At 40.5% G+C, this 17,406-nt stretch overlaps 1 protein-coding gene across 1 annotated transcript in view; it reads left to right on the top strand.

Annotated features, from left to right (window-relative positions):
* ITGB5 (integrin subunit beta 5) overlaps positions 1-17,406 on the top strand; it is a 205,288-nt gene that overhangs the window by 132,856 nt on the left and 55,026 nt on the right. Inside the window, exon 10 of the mRNA XM_069064969.1 lies at positions 11,710-12,139. Within this exon, the coding sequence (XP_068921070.1) occupies positions 11,710-12,139 (430 nt within the window). The remainder of the gene's footprint in view (positions 1-11,709; positions 12,140-17,406) is intronic.

Here is a 17,406-nt window from a genome sequence, read left to right as displayed (position 1 = left end):
GTGCTGACAATTGCCACTGGATCCTTTGGCTTCAAGGACCCGAGAGAATAAAGCTTGACACCTAGGAGGCAGGTTCGTTCTGCAGTGGGTTTTGTTATATAAGTATGCAAGTGGCTTCAGGTTGTGTTACTGATGTTTCACATGAGAGCACTAGCCATGTATGGCCCTGTCACAAATTTCCCATAGCTTCTCCCTTCCTTTGCTAAGCAAATTACCTTTTTCTTCTGCTATGCTCCTCAGAACTCAGTCTAGTTGAGATCTGTGGACTTAGAGTATATAGAGCAGCTGAAACTACTTCCCATGTGTGTTCTCTTCCCCTATCAGAATGTGAGCACAATGCCTTGTAAACAGTAAGTGCTTAATAAATGCTTGTTGACATTATTTGAGATCCCCAAAAGTGGAGACTGTCTTGTTTCTCTGTACTTCCAGTACTTGGCACAATTCTTTGCATGTAATAAATGCATAATACATGCTTTTACATCCATTCATTCAATTAGTCCATCTTTGGTCCAGGAAGACCTTTTAGAAATGAGACTCAGCCAAGTAGTCCTCTTGGGAAATCAGAAGCATATTGGTAAAGTTTAAATAACAAATCAGAGGCATCAGATCATTATTTATGTGACTGAGTCTTGGAGAGGAAATTTTCACATTGATGGAGTGGAGTCCCACAGAAACCCCAAAAGTAGCGACAAACTCAAACCTGATCCAAATAATTCTAGATGGAGAATTTTAATCTAACCACTGGCAGCAAGAAACGGAGGCCTGGAATTCAGGTATTTATCACCTCTGCCTAATAAAGATTTTCTGAGTCTTCTATAGACCCCAGACAGAAAGAACAACAAAGTATTGTTTAACCACTATATGCCTATATTGTCAAAATTGTTTCTGTGCAAATAATTGTTGTTCAGTCATGTCTAATTCTTCGTGACCCCATGGACCATACTGTCCATGGAATTTTCTTGGACAAAGATACTGGAGTGGTTCACCATTTCCTTCTCCAGCTCATTTTACAGATGAAGAAACTGAGGCAAACAGGGTTAAGTGACTTGCCCAGGGTCACACAGCTACTAAGTGTCTGAGGCTCAATTTGAATTCAGGTCTTCCTGACTCTAGGCCCAGCAGTCTATTCAATGAGCCATCTAGCTGCCCCATACAGATGATTACCAGACCTATATATCTACTCCTAGTTGCTCTCCATTGAGCTCCAATCCCACATCATGAACTGCCTATTAGACATTTCAAGCTGTATGTCCCTTAGGCACCTCAAACTCAACATACCCCATACAGAACTCATTATCTTTCCCTCAGAACCCTCCCTCTTCTGAACATCTCTGTTACTGTTGAGGATACCATCATCCATCCACTCTCTTCTGTGTCCCTCAACTTCTCTCTCTTACTCATCACACATGCAATCAGTTACCATATTTTGTCATTTCTATTTCCAGAACATCCCTCATAGACATCTCTTCTAGTTTTTCATTCTCACACTTTTTCAGTCACCTAGTTAAGGTCCTCACCACCTCTGACCAAGACTGTTGAATTCTTGACTACTGTACAATCTTGCAGCATCTCATATTTTCCCATTCCAATCTACCACACAGCTTCCAAAATGATATCCCTACAGCTTAGGTTTGACCATGTCACCTCGGAGCTCCCTGTTACCTCAGGGATCAATATAACTCTTCTCTTTGGTATTTGAATCCCTTCACAACCTGGCCCCTCTCTCTCTGTTTTGTCTTCTGAGATGTAATTCCCCTTTACATAATCTATGGGTCTTAAATATCACTCTCCAGCTCCCATCCCTATACCTTTTGTACTGGCTGCTCCCCATATCTGGAATGGTTTTCCTCCTCATTTTTACCCCTTACAGTCTGGCTTTCTTTAAGACTGACTCAAGCATCACCTCCCCCAAGAGGACTTTGAAGAATGTTTTCTCTTCCTAGTACCTTCGTCTCTAAGGCTACTTTGTATCTAACATATATATATATATATATATATATATATATATATATATATATACACACACACACATATATATATATACACACACACACACACACACACATATTTGTTTAAGCTTTTTTTAATAGCATTTTTTCCAGTTACATGTAAAGACATTTTTTAACATTCGTTTAAAAAATTTTGAGTTCCAAATTTTCTTCCTCCCTCCCTCACCTACCCCCTCCCTAAGAGAGTAAGCAATTTGATATGGATTATATATGTGCAATTATATAAAACATATTTCCATATTAGTCATGTCTTAAAAGAAGAAACAGACCAAAAACTCGTTATATATCTTTATATGTACCTATATGTATGCATGTTGCCTTCCCAGTTCAAATATAAGTTTCTTGAGGGCAGGGACTGTTTTGGTTCTTTCTTTATATTTCCGATGCTTAGCATGGTATTTGGTATAGAGTTAGTATTTAATAAAAGCCCATTGTCAAAGAGCCACAAGTAGATTTTTGCTCAGTTTGCCTCAGTTTCCTCATCTGTAAAATGAACTGGAGAAGAAAATGGTAAACCCTACTTTGCCAAGAAAAACTCCAATGGGGTCATGAAGAGTAGGACGTGACTGAAGTGACTGAACAACGACAGTGCAAAGAACTGAGCTAGGTGAAGGGAATAGAGACAGAAAAAAAGTCCCTCCCTCATGGAGCTTCCCTTCTGTTTGGTGCAAGCTATACTCAGATAAATAAAAACAAGGTACTTTGAGTGGGGACAAAACACTAACACTGGGGAAGTAGACATCTGGAAAGGCTTCAAAGAAGAGGGAGTTTCTGAGGGGGGCCTTAGAAAAAGATCTACAATCCTGAGTTTATAATTCTGAGAACCTAATGTGTACTGGGGCTTTTCATACACTGGCTGTATGAAAAACACGTTGCTAAGTGCTGTGGGGTATATGAAGAGGAATAAGATCCAGTCCTTATCCTCAAGAAAATTAGAGAGAAGGGAGAGAGACATTGCTGGTATTCAGTGTTCCCAACTGGGGGAATGAAAATAAGTCATTTGGTGTTTGTTTTCCTGTCGACGGTGAGGTATGACCAGCTTCTGGGCCCTGGGCTTGCACTGCCATCCGGCAAAGACAGATAGGGCCTGCCTTTGTTCTAGTCACCAGGACAGCCCGTGAAAGGAGTCACAGCTAGAGTCCTGTTTATTACATGCTACAGAGGTGGGAAGAGCTCTCCATCTGTACAGTTTCTTGCTTTGGAGATGCTCCTCTGGAACCCTCTGAGGGAGGGTGCTGCTGTTAAGACTTCTTCAGGAGGGGAGAAACAGAGGCACCGAGAGACTCGGGGGCCTGTCTGTAAGAGATCTGGAATAGAAATCTGGCAGTATTCATGCCCTCTTGAAAGAATCTAGAGAAACCTGTCCATGACATGTGTTTTGCTTGAATGTCTTTTGCAGAGCTTTATTTAAAAGACTGGTAATATTATAGTAATGGCATGAACCCTGGGATTTTCGGTCTTTGAGATCTCTGAGAATAGGTCTATTATTGTCATACTATAATTGGGTTGGGGGCATTACTATTGAATATGAAGGATATTCTTCACTCTCTCCTTAATATGTGTTTCCATAACACTGTTTGTCATTTTACCTAAACATTTGGTATGTATTCCTGAAAAAATGAGTGCGGCTTAATTTCTTTTCATTTGGAAGCTTAGCAATTTTGTAGTTGAGGCTTTGGATTTATGAAACATAATGAATATAAAAAATGCTGTTCAAAAAAAATTTTTTAAATCAAGAATCTAGAGGTTTCTACTTTTTTCTTAAAAAAGTATAATAAATCATATACTATAGTATATATACATATATACACATACACATATATAGGCCATTAGAGCTGGAAAAGACCCTATAGAATATAGTCCATTCTCCTTCCCCCTCATATTATGATTTTACACATGAGCAAACAGGCCCAGAGAGGTAAAGTCACTTATCTGAGATAACACAGCTTGTTTGTTGAATGAGAGAAATCTTTGCCTTCTCTCTGTCTCTCTTTTTTTCATCTCTCTCTTCCCTCACCCTGGGCTGTCTTTGTCTCTCAATCTGTGTCTTTTTACTCACTTGTTTCTCTATGTACATCTTTTTTCGGGGTCTCCTCTCATTTTCCTTTCATTTTCTCCCTACTTCCCTTAAGTATTTTCCTATCCATTACCCCTTTTTGGTTTCATAAGAAAGAGTTGATGTGTGTACTTTTCATTATTTCTTGTATTTGTCATACAGATCTTGTCTTACTTTTCTCAATTAAAAAAAAAGCAGATGTAACATTTTCCATTTCTTCTGTTTAAAAATAAACCCTAAAAGAAATTTTTGCTTAATGTGTCTCAATTTCTTTTTTCTTTTTTCCCTCATGAGTCTGAAGACCTCAATTGGAGGGGGGGGAAATGTTCCCTCTATCTGGTCAAAAAGATTCCTTTGCGATCAGATTACTGCATGTAGTAGAGTCTTACTAGTCATTCAATCAACAAGCATTTACTAAGCTCCTATTATATGCCAAATCTGGTTATTTTCTAGCACAGGAGTTCTTAATCATTTTTTAAAAATAGACCCCATTTGACAGGTTGGTCTTTTGTGTGGACTCGAATTATGCTTGTGTTTTTAATTAATAATTAAAGGAAATACTAGATTTCAGTAAGAATGAAAATAAAGATTATTCAAGTTCATGGGTCTCTTGAAACCTGTCCATAGACTCCAGATTATAGCCCATTCTTCCAGTCAAATAACAGATCATGAAGGTTTACAGAATGAAGATATGAGGCAGGATTTAAGCTTGAATCAAGAACAGAATAGAGAGTGGTCTTCTTCTCTTAGAGGTCTTTACTTTTTTTTTTAATGAAGAAAATCTGGTAGCCTTTTAAAGTTCCCAGTGACCAGTCACTAGTGGGCGGAAGGAAGACTGCTGTGAATTAGAGTAAATGTCTGCCACTGATCTGAACTTGGCATGGAAAACAGGGTAGGAACTTCATCTTCCCTGGTCTAATTAAGGGGAATAAAGGCAGGAATCTGGGCCTCATTTCTTACTTCCCACTGCTGCTATCACTCAGCAGTCTCTTTGAAGTTTGAAGTTCGTGCCATTCAGTTATTTTGATTTATTTCTTTAAATATTTCCCAATTAATGTAAAAACATTTTAATGATCATTTAAAAAATTTTCAGTTTTAAATTTTCTTCTTCCCTCCTGACCCTTCTTCCTCCCTGAGAAGGCAAGCAATCTGATTTCCCTCATACGTGTGAGGTCATGCAGAACATTTTCACATTAGCCATGTTTGTGCCATTCAGTTAAAACATTTCTCCCACTCCCACCCCCATTTTCATCACCTTCAATGATTTTTGCATCATGCTTACAGTTTTCCTCTCTATCCATCATGTTCCTTGGGGCCTTCAACATAATGTTTACAGTCCCTTTTAATGCCCTGGACTTAGAATTCCCAGACTTCCTTCATCCCTAATACCTTTATTTATGATAATCTTCAGTTATTCACTGACATAGTCATGTACCTCATTATCATTCTAAAATTAAGCAGATATTATAGGACCTTAGAAGCCACTGAATCCACTCCCCTCCCCAACTTTACAGAGGAGGAAACTGAGGCTCAGAGAGTAGGTTTCCCAGGTTCAGAAGTAGGATTCAAACTCAGGCCTTCCTGATTTTAAGTCCAGTAACTCTATCTACTATCTCTAAAGCATCTAACTTGATTTACTTGGGTGTACCTAATTGATGATTCTAGGAGGTATGAGGGAGGGGAATCATTAGGAAGTGATAATGTTGTTAAGAAAAGAACATCAATAAAATATCTTTTTTAAGTTAAATAGGGGCATCTAGGTGGCACAGTGGATAGAGCACTGGCCTTGGAGTCAGGAGGACCTGAGTTCAAATCTGGCCTAAGATGCTTACTAGCTGTGTGACCCTGGGCAAGTCCCTTAACCCCAATTGCCTCCTTCCCTCCAAAATAAAAAAAAAAATCTTAAAAAAAAAGATTAGATATCCAATGTATGCTTGCTCTCTTTGCCTACAACATCATTGTCTTAATACATCTCTTACTTCCTTGGTGTAGAGAATCTGCTCTTTGCCCCTCATTATGATTTCTAGTACTTTGAACCCTTCCATTCCTCTGGCCATTATTCCTTTCTGGCTTCATTTGACTTTTTGCCAAATATAACTTCCTAAGTTAGAATTTACCATGATATTATTCCAACTAGTAGGCAAAGTGGTCCCTGAGAACACACACTGAACTAAGAATCATAAGATGTGAGTTCAAATACTAGCTCAGTCACTTACTCCCTGTGTGACCTTGGCAGTCACTTACCTTCTCTGGGTCCTAGTGTCCTCCTTGTAAATGACAGGTCACCTGAGCTAGATGACCTCTGAGGGCACCTCAACTTCAGCTTTCTGATCGTGGCCAATCCTAAACTCTGGATAATGCTCACCAATGCTTCTTCTGCTTTTCAATGACAGGCATTGTTGCAGAAAATTGCAAGATGGTGCTTGGTGGAATATATAACAGGAGGGTCCTTAGCTGCTCCCTCCCTATTAATCGACCTGATACTTTTATTTACTTCTTGTTGACTCCCTATTGAATTTTTCACACTAGCTATTCCAAACCTTTTTCTATTGTCTTTTGCCACCTCACTTTGGTAACTGTTTTCACAATGAATACTTTGGTGTTGTAGGAAGAGCACTGGTCTTTGACCCAGAAGATCTGGATTTAAGGCCCATATCTCCTGCTTACTAGTCATGTGATTTTGATAAACTCACATGACCCCCCCAAGACTCAGTTTCCTCATCTGTAAAATGGGAATAAGAATACTTACCTACCACACAAACTTTTTATAAAGAAAGTAACTTGAAAACTCTGAATCTCTACATAAATGTAAGCATTATTGTCATTGTGGCTATCTGAGATCAATTCTACCAAATCTCAGAATGTCATTCTGTTTTCTGCCTTTTATCCGATGTGAGGAGTGAACCCTTTTTCCTTTATTTTAGATTTATTTTGAAAGTCATTTGAAAATTATAATAGGCTATAAAAAAATTCCTACTCATTTTGACATTCTAAAATATAATTGGACTTATATATTCTAGACTTTGGCAGAGGTTTTATTCCAAGAGGTCAGTTTTTATGTAGCTGTGGGTTTGTTAGGCTAGATATTTTATTGTAAAGTTAGTCTTGACTTTTAGTATATGCACAATACATTGTTGTCTTTGTTTAATGTTCAACATGTGAAGGCAGTGAAAGAAAAATTTTTTTTCTAAAGGAGGTGACTTTATTTGTACATAGAAAGAAACAGTGAAATTGTAAAAAAAAAATACACTAAGAAAGAAGGACAAATGTGCTTTTTCATTTTCCCCCCTGAATTCTTTATTCCCTTCCCTGAGCCAACTGCTGTAGACTTTAGAGATGGAAGGGCTCTTAAAGATTAGCTAAATTTTATAACTTCTTAAGTTGACATTTAAGAACTTGTTTTTTAAATGCAACCCTTGATTTAAAAGGCTAGTTGTATGGGACTTTCTCTTCATTGGTGAAGATTGATTACTTAGTCGCCCTCCATCTGTGTTAGGGTTGGGCAGAGTTGGCAAGAGCAGGAAAGGAGAGATCTGAGTTTCTTTTAGCTTCTAGCTTCATGAGAGAAGTACAATGCCAACCTCTCTTGAAGTTGCTAATGGGAAAGAGATTCTTGGAAAAAACTAACATGAATGTAGCTGGCAGTCTCTATTCTATCCCTTTCTTCAACTTGCTTTACTAGAGACTTTCCCCTTGGGTGAGATTTGGAATTCTTTCTGTCTTGGTTAAGCCAAGATATCTCACTTCCAATAGAAGAGCTCCTTCAGTCTGTATTTTCTGCTATATATTCTGGCATAGCTCTTATTTATTACCTCAAATTTTCCTCTACTGTTCTTATTTGATTTTGAAAGTAATTCATTTGCTCTCTTTTTAAATCTCTCTTTAGCTCTTTTAGTGATTCTTATTGGGTTTGTGTCTGGTTCACATTTTTCTTTTAGACTTTGTTTGCAGATGTTTTCAAGTCATTGTCTTCCAAATTTGGGTCTTGAGCTTCCCTATCTCCATAGAATCTTTATATGCTTAGGTTATTTTTTGTTTGTCCTTTGTCTTGTTCTTTTTCCAGCCTATTTCTTGACTTTGGACTTTATGTTGGAATAGGGTTCTGCTCACCTCTGGTAGGAGAGAGAGCTGTCCTGAGCTTCTTTCTGTAGCTTGATCTGGGACTCTGTGCTTGCAAGGTGGTATGATCCAGGGAAAGGAATGGTCACTGCTCTTCTGGTCTCTGTATTGGTTCTTACACAGGTAGGGCCCCCTGCTCCCTCCTGACTACAACTGTTCCTTTCCACATTGGAACTGCTGTTCATAGCTGGGTAATAGTGGATAATAGTAATGGAGATGCCAAATGGTACCTGGTCCCTTGCACAGTGCTAGTACAATGTTCCCCTTGAATCTTTCTAACCAGGTGTTCAGTTCCCTTACTATCCTTGTGTATTGGACAATCCCACAAATGATGTTTCCACACACCCAGCCAACCCCTACCCCAGTATCTGCAAACTTCTTTGTCTTGCTAAGCTGCTTTGAACTGGAAAAATGACTCACTGTGACATTTTGTTAGCTTTTCTGCTCAGAATTTGATTTGGCATTTTCTGTGGTCATTTTGTAGGAGGGTTAGAAGTTCTGACCATTTTACCATTCTTGTATATATGCTTTCTCTGATTTCTGGATAAATGGATTTATTTGCTATGTGGGTTTGTCTGTGAAACTGGCATTTGGTGGGAAGGAAGCCATGCCTTGGATATAAAGTTTGGGGCTCTCTTTTGACCATTAATGAATAGCAATCAGGAGTTTAGCTTGAACCTTAAGTTAATTCCCCTAAACTAGCAATGTTTAAGGGAATAGATAGAATTCTAGCCCCTCTTCCTAAGGAGATGTATCAGCAATGCCATATTCACAATGCCTATGGAGATTACAGATATGCTGATATAATTATCCATCACAAAATAAATCATGCTTGCCATATGGGGGAATAAGCTAGAAAATTTATTAAGATACCAAAAGACTGAGTCCCAAAACCAGAAGGTGAAAGCCATCAGAGTAGTTATGAAATTGGCACAGGTAGATAAAGTAGAAAGCACCCACATTCTCAAGCCTTTAAAACAGAACAGGCTACCTCAGGCAAAGGTCCTCCTCTCCCCACTCACAGCAACCACCCAGCGTCCCCGGAAGCGCACTCCCAACAGCTCCGGCCCCTGGCAGTCCTCAGCAGGAGTCCTTAGCAGAAATTCTGGCTGACTCAAAAAGGGCTTTGCGCTGCCGCTGCCTCTGCTGCTGCTGCTCCCGCAGTCGCCGCCACCGCCAGCCACCGCAGGAACTCTAGTTTTGCTTCTGCTTCCTCTTGCTCCGCCCCTTCCTGCTACGTCAGCAAGTCCAATGGGGCATGGAAGATCTTTAAATCCCATAACCCTTACAGGAGAGTAGAGTGACCAACCTCTGGCCCCAACCTTCTACTTCCCTTCCTGGCAGGCATTAAAGTCTCCCTTGGAGAAAGTTGGAGGAAGGAGATTTTAGAGATACCTATTCATATCTCCCTGTGAGCCACATCAAGACAGAAACATTACAGAAGTATTTTTATTTTTGTTTTTTTTTGTTTTGCTTTTTGGAGGGCAATTGGGGTTAAGTGACTTGCCTAAGGTCACATGGTTAGTTTTTGTGTTAAGTGTCTGAGGCTGGATTTGAGCTCAAGTCCTCCTGACTCCAGGGCTAGTGCTCTACTCACCGCACCACCTAGCCACCCCTCAGAAGTATTTTTATAACTGTATTTCAATAGAATTGGTTTCTTCTATAAACCGATTATTTTATTTTGTGCATTTAAAAACATAGACTCCCCAAATACTTAATTCCCTTCAGCACTTTACCATCAAATCTGGTTTGCATCTCTATCATTGAAGATACTGTAGCACACCTTGCATGTATAATAGAACCAGTCTAAAACTTCTCTTAAACATGAGTTGGGAACCAGTGATGAAATCTGCCAGCTGCCAATCTCTTCTAAGGTGCATAAATGAGATGCTATACATCAAATCTCTGAAAGCTGCCTCCTCCTTTTCTTTTTCACCATTGCCAACCATGTGTTGGCTTAGCTTTCCTTCCAAATTTGCAGCGAACTGTTCATGCTCAGAGCAGCACTCTAATATATTTGTAGGAGATATAGGAAAATAAACTATTCTACCACCTACCCCCACAATATACCCCCCCCCCCAAAAGGCTTTCCTAGACTGCCAAAGAAGTCCCTGATGTAGAAAAGGTTAAGAATCCTTGAACTAGTCTAAGGCCCTAATTTTATATGTAAGGAAACTAAGGCCTAGAAATGGCAAAGTGACTTGCCAAGGTCACACAACTGATTAATGCTGTGTGTCAGGAGCTTCTTCCTCTTAGTCTAGTGGCCTCCATCCACAGTCCCATGCTGCCCTATCTTCTCCATTGAGCTACTCTCAGGATAATCTCAAATGTCAACTTTCATGAGATTTCAAGTTCCCTGAGGACAAAGACTTTTGTATTTTGTCTGTTCATCCCCACATTATACCTTGGCATATAGTAGGTGATTAATAAATGTATGTTGAATTGAGGCCAACTCCTTCACATAACCTTTCCTGACTCCCAAACCCTGGCACTTTGCTAGTACCTCCCTTAGGGCAGTTTTATTCTGCCTTCCTGCAGAGCCATATGAAAGGCAACATAGAATAAAGGGATAAATAGATAAAACATTTATTTAGCACTTACTATGTGTTAGGCAAGTGTAGTAGAAAGAATTTAGACTTTAGTTTGTTCGCAGGACTGCTGCAAATCCCTAAACTCCATTTATGTGCCAATAAAAAGATATTCATATATTAATTTGGAGGGGGGGAAGATAATGTGGCAGTGTGGATGGAAAGCTGGCCTCAGAGTCAGAAAGATCCAGTTTTAAATCCTGCCTCCTATGCATTCTGGCTGTGTGTCTGTGGATAGATCACTTACCTATCAAGTTTCCCAGGCAAAATTGTAAATTATATAAATTAATACATAGATTATAGCTCATGCTGGTCTGCCTTGGAAGAGTAGTTTTCTTATCTGCACTTCCCTGTAGCAATGAAATCACAGAATCAATTCAAGCCCAATTTTGTTTTTTAAAGTTTTCTTGATGGCTTTTGTTTTTATATCACCAAATAGACTTCCTCTTCCCTTCCCCTAACCGTGGAATCTTCTCTTGTAGCAGTGGTGTTTAAAAAGAAAAAGCCAAGAATTCATCAAGACCATCCTCCAGAGTGACCAGGAGTGGGGAACCTGTGACCTTCAGGCCACATGTGGCCTTCTAGGTCTTTAAGGGTGGCCTTTGGACTGAATCCAAATTTAACAGAAGAGCTTCTAGCCCCAACCTCCTCCTTCCCTTCCTGGCAGGAAACTTGTTCTGTAAAATTTGGATTAGGTCCAGAGGCCACACTTAAAGACCTAGAAGGCCACAGGTTCACCACTCCTGCTGCAGACAGTCTGTGACTGACAATGTATACAGTATTCTATATCTGTAGTCCCTCTACTTCTTTGGCCGAAGGAGGGACGCGCATTTTCTCCTCTCCTTGGCCAGGCTCAATATAATTATTCAGCATCCTCTTTTGTTTTATTGTTCTTCCTGTTTATCTGGTTACGTTTTCTCTCTTCTTACCTGCCCAGGTATCATTTGAGGTGTCCGTAGAAGCCCGAAGTTGTCCTTCCAAAGACACCGTGCACACATTTACCCTGAGGCCCGTTGGATTCCGGGACACCCTGGAGCTTGTGGTGACCTATAATTGCTTATGCAACTGCACCAATAGGACTGAGCAAGACAGCCCCCGGTGCAGCGGCAATGGGACCTACACGTGCGGCACCTGTGATTGCTACCCGAGCTACCTGGGCTCCAGGTGCGAGTGTCAGGAGGGAGAGAACAGGAACCTCTACCAAAATCTGTGCAGGGAGATGGAGGGCAAGCCGCTGTGCAGTGGGCGGGGGGAATGCAGCTGCAACCAGTGCTCCTGCTACGAGAGCGAGTTTGGGAAGATCTACGGGCCCTTCTGCGAGTGTGACAACTTCTCCTGTGCCAGAAACAAGGGAGTTCTCTGTTCAGGTAGGTGTATGACAGAGAATGACATCTGCTTATGCCCTCGAAGGTGGGCATGTACGTCCCACCAGCCTAGGTGCTGTTGGATGCCCTTGCAGGGATGGGTCTTTCTCCTTGAGCCATTAAGCCTGCCTACTTTTTCCCTTCTGGGAAGGCAGCATGGTGTAGTAGAAAAAACAGTGACTATAATCACTGGACTTGGATCAAATCCTGCCTTGAACATTTATTACCTTCTTGACCTTAGGCAAAACACAACTCCTTGGGCCTCAGTTTTGTCATCTGTAAAATGAGGGAGTTGGACTAGATAGTGTCTGAAGTTCCTTCTAGCTCCACATAGATAATAATATGGATTTCTTTGTCTTGGTGATGCAGATAGGGGCAGGGCTGATGGGAGTTTCTACCATGATTGTTTTCCTCCAGGAAAACAGAATTAAATAGTGAACATTTAATTGGTGCCTATTTTATGTAGAAAATGTACTAATCATCCAAGGGGATAATTTAGAGGAAATAAAAAACAAGATCTTGAAATTAGGGTGGAACTTGTAAAATCTAACATCCAACATAAGAATTTCATCTATTGAGTCCCTGAAAGAGGGTCTTTGAGCACCACCAATAACAGGGAGGTCATTTTTATCAGTCTGTTGCTGGACAGCTCAAGCTATTTGAATGTTCATACACACACAAGAAGGAAGAGGGACGGGACTTTATCATAGACTCTTGACTAAGTCTGTTGACATTGTCATTCAATTGTTTCCAACTCTTCATGACTCTCTTAAGAGTTTTCTTGGCAAAGATAACCTGAGCGGTTTGCCATTTTCTTCTCCTGGGGATTAAGGCAAACAGAGGTTTAGTGACTTGCCCAGGGTCACACAGCTAATGAGCTTCCGAGGCCACATTTGAACTCAGGTTTTCCTGACTCTGGGCCCAGTACTCTATCCACTGAGCCAACTAGCTACCTCCTTTCAGCCTACAGGAACAACAGAACAAATTTATTTCCCTTTTTATAAGATAGCCCTTCAAATATGTAAAGACAAGTACATCTCTAAGGAGAGAATCCTTAGTTTTATGAGGAATAAGGAAAAAAAAAGTGGTTTTGGCAAAAGTATGGTGGATGTGGAACAACTTTTTAAAAATTGAAGTAAAATTTTACTTCTATATGTCACCTCTATTTCTTAATGTTGCCCTCCTTTCTCTGCCTCCTATAGAGATATCCCTTAAAACAAATACACAAAAATAGAAAAGAGAGGAGAAAATACAGGAGCATAAATTTATAGCTAGATGGAACCTTGGAGGCTGCTGAGCCCAACCATTCATTTTACAAGTGAGGACACTCAGACACAGAGCTGTGAAGTCACCTGCCTAGAGTTATACAAGCTAATTTGTCTCTGATATAGGATTTGAACCCAGGGTTTTCCTACTGCAAGTACACTGCCCTGTTCGCTGTTCCACACTGCCTGAAAACAGTTCAGCAATATTAACCAACATATCAAAAAAGCTGAACTTTGAGTACAGAACAAACTGAGAAATCCTGATCATTAAGGAAGTAAGTCTAGGTCATAGTGCAGGCTGTGGTTTGGGAGAAACAGTAGAGAAATAGTTATTCCTCAGAACAAAGAAAAGCTTCTCAGCACCTAGAATGCCTAGAGCTTTACAAGTTGCAGTTTGCTTATGCAACTCTTGGCCCAGAAGTGTTAGAGCCTTTCCAGTTTGTGGCTTCTTGAGTCTGCTGATTGAGAAGAGAGGTGAGGAGTCAAAAGTCAGAAAGAGGAGACACTCACTCAGAGAACCTCTTGGGTGAAGAGTTTCTAGAGTATTGTGGGTCAGTCAACAAGCAATTATGAGGGGTCTACTGTGCTCAGTTGTTGTGATTGTTTAGTTGTGTCTGATCCTTCATGACCCCATTTGGGGTTTTCTTAGCAAAGATACTGGAGTAATTTGCCATTTTGTTCTCTACCTCATTTTAGACATGAGGAAATAGAGGCAAAGAGGGTTAAATGACTTGCCCAGGGTCACACAGTTGGTAAAGTATCTGAGGCTGGACTTGAACTCAGGTCCTCCTGATTCCAGGCTGGGTACTGTACCACCTAGCTGCCCTTACAGCTGTCAATGCAGATTCATTTCTGTTCTGTAACTTAGTCTTAGACAGTTGCCTGGGGTCCTGAGATCCTTGCCAAGTCTGTGTGTTTTAGGTGTGGAATTAAAACCCAGAGAGCTGCCTGCTCGCTCTCTTCTCACTGCTTCTTATGCCCTTGACTGATGAGGATTTGGGCCTATTTGTGGTTTCAACTAATTGCGCCATCCCTGCTTCCTTAGGTATGGGGCCATGACTTTTTCTGGTCCCCAAATCAAACTGTGGTTGGGAGGTATCAGTGATGGGGGTCTGAGAGAGCCATACTATCAGGAAGTAAAAAAATACACTTCCTATTTAAGTTCCCTTGGTTTGGGTACAGATGATAACTTTTTCTTTTAAAAAAGTATTTTATTTAATTTTGGGTATTCTTCCTGCAACCCCCACCCCATTGAGAAAGCAAGAAAAACAAAACCCATTACAAACATGTACAATCAGAGCAAAACTATTTCCCACATTGACCACTTCACTCCGCATCAGTTCATACCAAACTTTCCAGATTTCTCTGCTACTATACCCTTCATCATTTCTTTTAGCACCTTAATATTCCGTCACATTTATCAATCAACCAATCAATAAATATTTGTTAAGCATCTGCTATGTGCTAAAATACATGTACCATAACTTGTTCAGCCTTCCCCCAAGTAATGGGCATTCCTTGAAATCTAATTCTTTACCAGCATGAAAAAGAAGCAACCGATTTCCTTCCCAACCACTGTAGTAAAACTAAATGTCACTCCTCCATGGCATTTAAGAAATAGAGTAGGCTTTAGAAATTACTTAGTTTTTAGGCCCAGAGAAACAAAATGACTTGCTCAAGGCCACACACATTAGCCACCAAGCCTCCTAAGTCCCAATCCAGTACTCTTTCCATTCTGTCACAGATAGTACATCATAGCATTACAAAGAGGGCCCAGGATCTTACCCTATAGGAAAATAAAGGGGTAGGTAATAAGAGGGGAAGATAGAAGGGAGGTCAGATTGGGGGAGAGGGTAGTTAGAAGCAAACATTTTTGAAAAGGGATAGAGTCAACGAAGAAAATAGAATGAATGGGGGGCAGGATAGGATGAAAGAAAATATAGTTAGTCTTTCACAATGTAACTGCTATGGAAATGAGTTGTATAACTACACATGTACAACCTGTATTCAATTGCTTATCTTCCCAGTGGGGGCAGGTGAGGAGGGAAGAAGGAAAAAATCTGGAACTCAAAGTTTTAAAAACAAATGTTTAAAAAATTTTTTTTAATTTGTTTTTTACATGCAACTGGGAAATAAGATATACAGGCACTGGGATATAGAAATCCATCTTGCCCTACTAGAAAGTTAGAGGGTGATGGGGGAAGATATAAGAGAGAACAGATTGGGGAAAGGGGTATTCAGTAGGCTTGCTATTTTGGGGCAGGGAGTAGGGGAAAGACAGGGAGAAAAAAATGTGACTCAAAATCTTGTGGAAATTAATGTTGAAAACTAAAAATAAATAAATTAATTAAAAAAACAAAAACAAAAAGGCCCCAAGCCATTCTGCTTTCATAAAGCAGGCTTCCTTGCACATACAGTGTGATGAGGAGATCCTCCTTTCTGAGAAGACTGCATGCTGCAATGCAAAGAATGCTGGATTTGACATCAAAAGACCTGGGTTCAAATCCTGGCCCTTCCACTTACTATGTGGCGATGCCCTCAGTTTCCTAAGAAAAAAGGGGGGGGGGGGCTGGGGGAGAGGTGCTGCTGAACTCAATGATCTGTTAGGTACAATCTAGCTCTGAGTCTCTGTTCCTCTGGAAGAGTTCTGGAGTGTTTTCCATTCCTCTGGATTTTGTTCGGTTGTTTCAGTCATGGCCCCTTTGGGGGTTATCTTGGCAGAGATATTGGAGTGGTTTGCCGTTTCCTTCTCCAGCTCATTTTACTAATGAGGAAAGTGAAGCAAACAAGGGTAAGTGACTTGCACAGGGTCACACAACTAGGAAGTGTCTGAGGCCAGATTTGAACTCAGGAAATTTTTGAGTCTTCCTGACTCCAGGCCTGGTACTCTATCCACTCTTATCACCTCGCTGTCCTTTCTGTATCTGTAGTTAAATTTCTAGGAAGAGTGGGAGCAGATATTAAGCATTACAATGTTTCAGAAAAAGATATAGGAGAATATACTCTTGAGCTAGAATAAGAATTCTTTTCTTTCTTGTAGTAATGATATTAACAATTTCAATGTTTGTAGTGATACATTTTACTAAGTGTTTTAACACAGAAGTTGGGTAGTATATTAGAAAGAGCCCTGGGTTTGTAGTCAGGACTAGATTTCCATTCCTGGCTCTCCTATTTATTAGTTGTACCACTTGAGCAAGTCTGTGAGCCTCCTGAGGCCTCAGTTTCCTCACATGTAAAATGCAAGGGATGGGGTAGAAGATAGGTTCTAAGTTTCTTTTCTCCTCTAAATCCTATAGTCTTTCTAGGTCTTATAACACTCCCACAGAGGAAGTGTATAAATGCCAGGAAGATTCCTGGGGAATATTTCTATTTGGGAAATCTGTTTTTATTCATGTTGCATCATTTATGCTCCCCACCCCCCTCCAATTCATAGGGTTCTCCCTGGGTCTCTGAGCCCAGGGCTAGAGGAAAGATAGCTGAGACACAAAGGTAGATGTCTCAGTGACATTTGGTAGGGAAAGCTGTTCTTTTACTTGTCCTTTTGGAATTGAGAATATATTGAGGGAAGCCACTGTGCTTGGATGTGCTGTCTGCAAACCTCTCGGACCCTTGGTGCTTTTGAAGTTAGTGTTTTGTTTTGCAGAATTTCACCAGAGTCTCCTCCGCCCCAGACACTGGGGGCTGATGCCCTTGTTTTTATCCAGCCCTTCTTTCCTGTACTCAGACAATCCTGTGGCCTATGATGGTGTAATGGAAGCATGTGAGGTTAGCCAGCACTCCTAGACACAGTGATAGATGATACTCCAAATTTGCACTCTTCCTTGTTTAGGTTTGCTGAAGTGCGTGGACTTCTAATGAGTCATTAAAACAAAATACTTGGGTTCTCCTCTTCTTCCCCTTTCCCTTCCCCCATCATGTGAAAGATTTGAAAAGGGCAACAGCTGTTCAGAACCGCCTGGTGAATTGTGGGTTCATAAATCTAGGGTCCAAGGGGACCTCAGAAGT

Source organism: Petaurus breviceps, unplaced genomic scaffold (assembly GCF_028583685.1).
Source record: "Petaurus breviceps papuanus isolate PSGF00001 unplaced genomic scaffold, PetGlider_PUasm1.0 90654, whole genome shotgun sequence".
NCBI lineage: Eukaryota > Metazoa > Chordata > Mammalia > Diprotodontia > Petauridae > Petaurus > Petaurus breviceps.
The sequence above is the reverse complement of the archived record's forward strand: the minus strand, read 5'-3'. Positions and strand labels throughout refer to the sequence as shown.